The sequence below is a fragment of the Bison bison genome, unplaced genomic scaffold (genome assembly GCF_000754665.1).
Source record: "Bison bison bison isolate TAMUID 2011002044 unplaced genomic scaffold, Bison_UMD1.0 scf7180017847111, whole genome shotgun sequence".
Classification (NCBI taxonomy): Eukaryota; Metazoa; Chordata; class Mammalia; order Artiodactyla; family Bovidae; genus Bison; species Bison bison.
Window position 1 is genome coordinate 134,621 of NW_011477684.1, and position 4,251 is coordinate 138,871.

The 4,251-nt window shown below is 46.2% G+C and overlaps 1 protein-coding gene across 3 annotated transcripts in view; it reads right to left on the reverse strand.

The window, feature by feature from the left end:
* LOC104990056 (olfactory receptor 51E1) overlaps nt 1-1,884 on the reverse strand; it is a 23,735-nt gene extending 21,851 nt beyond the window's left edge. For 2 of the 3 annotated variants that reach the window (XM_010841953.1, XM_010841982.1), the window contains exons 1-2: nt 1,735-1,755; nt 1,371-1,422 (exon numbers count right to left, since the gene is read on the reverse strand). Coding sequence is in view for 1 of the 3 variants with exons in the window: in XM_010841963.1 (XP_010840265.1) it covers nt 1,371-1,400 (30 nt within the window). In the remaining 2 variants the exon portion in view is untranslated. Of the gene's footprint in view, nt 1-1,370; nt 1,423-1,734 lie in introns of all 3 variants that reach the window. The other variant, XM_010841963.1, reaches the window with a different exon arrangement.
* Nucleotides 1,885-4,251: the final 2,367 nt, after the last annotated feature.

Below are 4,251 nucleotides of genomic sequence, written 5' to 3' on the forward strand. Positions count from 1 at the left end.
GTGATGCTGGGAAAGATTGAGGGCAAGAGGAGAAGGGGACGACAGAGGCTGAGATGGCTGGATGGCATCACTGACCCAATGGACATGGGTTTGGGTGAACTCCAGGAGTTGTTGATGGACAGGGAGGCCTGGCGTGCTGCAGTGCATGGGGTTGCAACAAGTCAGACATGACTGAGCAACTGAACTGAACTGAACTGTCCTCCCTTAAACTCCCCTCCCATTCAGGCTGCCACATAACATTATCTGCTCTAGTTTATCATAGATGTACCCCCCGAGGGTCCCATTAATCTCACTGTGAAGCCCACCCAGGATACATGTGCAACGCCCTTCATTTCCAGAGCTGATGTTGCTGACCACATATCCTGCCTTTGGTCCCTTCTAAACCAGCACTGCCAGACTTGCACAAGTCCTGCCAGAACCCAGCTTTGCTAGTGCATGTTTGGGTTAGGGTATGTCTGGGTTCAGAATTTGAGGTCAGTCTGTGCTTGCCTTTTAAAATCCATTCTCAGCTGACTTCAGGGCAGGAAGTAGGGTGGGGGTGGGAGTGTCCATCTGAGACTCAATTTCAAGAGATAGGTTTGTGTTTCAGCTTGAGTAGCATTTCTCAGACTTCACTGATGGAATTAGCTAAAGCTGTTATTGAAAACACTGTGTCTCAGGTTCTACTCCAGACCCAGAGAATCGGATTTTCCAGGGAAGGGGTCCAGAAATCTGTTTAAAAAGAACAACAAATCTCTTCTGTCCGAGTGATTTTTTTTTTAATCAGAGAAATTTAGGAAAAGTTGTTCTGGTGTTCTGGGAGGGAGGGAGATTCCAGCCCTTAACAAAGAATGAAATATAGTCTTTCAGTGGGATCTCTCAAGGCCCACATGAGTGTCATCCTCAGATTTGCTTAGCTGGAGTGTGACATGGAAGCCAGACGCAGCTGAGACATGAAAAGACAAATCAGTCCGCATTGCTGCCAGTGCTATGTGGTATCCACAGGCATATCCTCCTTCCTCCACTACCCTCCCTGGTGAACACAGAACGAGCTCAGCTTCCTTCCTCTACACAGACCACTCTGTTCTAAGCCTCTGTCCTGAGATCCAAACACATATAACATGTTTCCTCTTCATATTTCTACTTGGATAATCCAAGAGTTTCATACTCATTTTGTCCCAAATAGGATCCCTCTGAATGGTATCAGTGAGTCACTCATGTCATCCTGGTCAGGGAAGCTAGACCCATCTCTGCTCTTTCTCCTCTACTGTAATTTTGTTTTTGCAAGTAATCCATCATGGCTTTCTTTTTATTCAACATGTCCTCCCTCCCTCCCAACCTCATTATATCATTTATTCTGCTCTGATTATGAAAAGAACTTCCGAACTCACCTCCCTGCTTCCAGAATCAGATTCTTCCATCCACCTTCCACATGGCTGACATCTAAACAGAAAAACTGGATATGTCAGGCTCCTGTTTAGCAAGTTACAGGTGACTCCCACAGCCTTCAAGATCAAATAGGAATCCAACAGTCTGCATTCAAAGCCCTTCCCAGTGTGGATCCCACTTAACTTTCCTGCCAAGCTTCTCAGTTTGTTTCTTCATTTACCAGTTGCCACCACCACCACCAACATACACAAATATTTTTCTCTGGGTAAATTAATTCCCCTTGCCTCATGTTTCAGCGAAAGGTGAGAAGCTAGAACTGAGGGGGTTCCTGGCAAAGGGGTAGACAAAGTTTGGAATGAGCCTCACAGCGGTTAGAAGGAATTCCTCTTTGGGAAGGTCACTGAACTGCGTCTGGGATCCTGACGGTGGGTTCCGGAACAGGGCGCGCTGGAAGGCAGTGTAAGCAAAGGGCAGGCTTCCTTAGGCAATGCGCCCTCCCTTCCCGGTCTCCGCGAACTTCCCAGGACCTGGGCAAGGTTCCCTTCGGGTGCCCTCCCCTCCCCACCCTGACCTAAGCCTGGCACACTTTCCTACAATGACGCTGCCCCAGGCAACTGCCCTTATATAGCTTCTCTGGGGGCCCTAGGGAGCGTGAGGGATGATGAACAGTGAACTTCGCCAGACTCCCTGGGAGCACCGCTCGGCTCAGGCACCCAAGGAAAGCCGAACCCCGACTCCTACCCCGGGGGCCTGCACTCAGTTACCATCTTAAGGCCCTTCAGGAGACTAGTGAGAGAGGGAGTACAGTGGAGGTGAGAGATTACCGGCACTGGAAGAAAAGAGCTACTGGAATGGAGGTGAGGGCGCTCATTTAAAAGTACACAGATGTGAATATTCTTGTTCTCTGCCCGGACACACTGTCCTCGGGGATCCGGAGCTGGGCTAAGGCACTGCCTCTCGCTTCTCGATGGTGCCCCCTTATGGTAATATAGGCGAATTGCAGTCTCGTCGCTGCTTGCTCTCTGACTCTGAGGACGATGAACTAAGGACCTAACTTACCTTGTATCTGAGCTCCTACCACTGCACTACGGCTGCCCCTAAGCTCTTTCTCCTCTCCCTAATAAGCCAATTATTTATTCCTCAGGCTGATAATAATACTCTCCTGTCCCCACCTCCCCATCCAAAATGAGACAGTGTAGAATGTCTATTTAAATGTGGGGCTCTATCAAGGAACAAACTTATGTCCAAATCTGGGCTCAACCACTTACCATTCTTAGCCTCAGTCTGATGTGAAAAATAAAATGAGATACTAGCAATTCTCCAGTGAATGATTGTGACAGAGGATGAGACGGTTGGATAGCATCACTGACTCAAATGGACATGAGTTTGAGCAATTCCAGGAGATAGTGAAGGACAGGGAAGCCTGGCATGCTGCAGGTCATAGGGTTGAAAAGAGTCGGACATGACTTAGTGACTGAACAATAACAACGAATAGGTATTTTCCAGTGAATTATTATGTTCATTATTATTGGTCAAAACAACAGGAAAAACCAACAAAATTGGAGAAAATCTAGTTGAGATAGTGTTAGAACAGCCAAAGGAAGCAAATACATTAGAGAGAAAGAGTGGACAGCAGTGCTGGAGGCTGCTGAGAGATCAAGTAGTTGGAGAACTGAAAATGAAAGGTCCCTGGTTACCTCGTGAAGAACTGTTGAGGTAGTTGGTAGGAATGGAATCTTGAATACAGCAGAGTGAGGAATGAGTGAGTTGGGAAGAAATGGAGAAAGTGGCTGTAGACCACAATTTTGATAAGTTTGTATGGAATGAAATGGACTATACATGAAGTATTAATAGCTCAAAAGGAAATTTCTACAAATTTGAAGCTTAAAGAGATTAAACACAAGTAAATGTCAACAGGATGGAATTAGTAGCTGCTGCTGCTGCTGCTAAGTCACTTCAGTCGTGTCCAACTCTGTGCAACCCCATAGATGGCAGGCCCACCAGGCTCCCCCGCCCCTGGGATTCTCCAGACAAGAACACTGGAGTGGGTTGCCAATTAGTAGAGAGTCCTTTATTTCTCATATTCGTAGTGAAGTTCTTCAGTGCTGTGACCAGGTAGACCCTCTGTCTTTCCCCCTCTATACAGTGACCATGAGAAATCTTAATTGCTCCCATATCATCCCCCAAACAGTCCAAACCAACACCCTAAACTCCAGACATGGTCATGCCTACTGGACATTATTTAAGCATCCCTCAGGCATCCCAAACTCAATGCCTCCAACCATGTTCACTATCTCTGATCCTCAGTCTGTGCCTCTAGTCTGTGTTTTCTGTTCTGTGTCTGCTGCCTCAGCCAGGAACCTAGAATCCATCATCTCTGCCTTCTCGCTCTCTCTTACCTCTCTCTGATCCCATCCAATCAGTCACCAAGTTCTCTTTAATTTACTTCCTGGAAATCTTGTGAATCAGATTCTTTTTGTCCATGTCTTTTGCCTCCTAACCAAGATAATCTCTGCCTAGATCATCAGAATCATTTGTTTACCTGCCAGCCTCATAGAATATCTTTGCCATCAATTCATTGTCCACCAGTGTGATCTTCCAAACACATATCAGTTCATAACATCTTCCCATTGATTTTAGAATAGGAAGTTTAAATTCACACTTCATAATATAGCTATTAAAGCTTTCATGTGCCATCTCTGTGCACTTTTCCATTCCATCTTTAATCACTCTAACTCCCTGTCTGAGTGCCAAGTCCCAGACACATTGAAATTGGCCCCCTGCTTCAAAGTGCCAGGCTTTCTCACCTTGTAACTTTCACATATTTTCCCTTATGGTAAAAATACTCACCCTCCTCCCTGTTTTTATTAAGTTTTAGCTTTG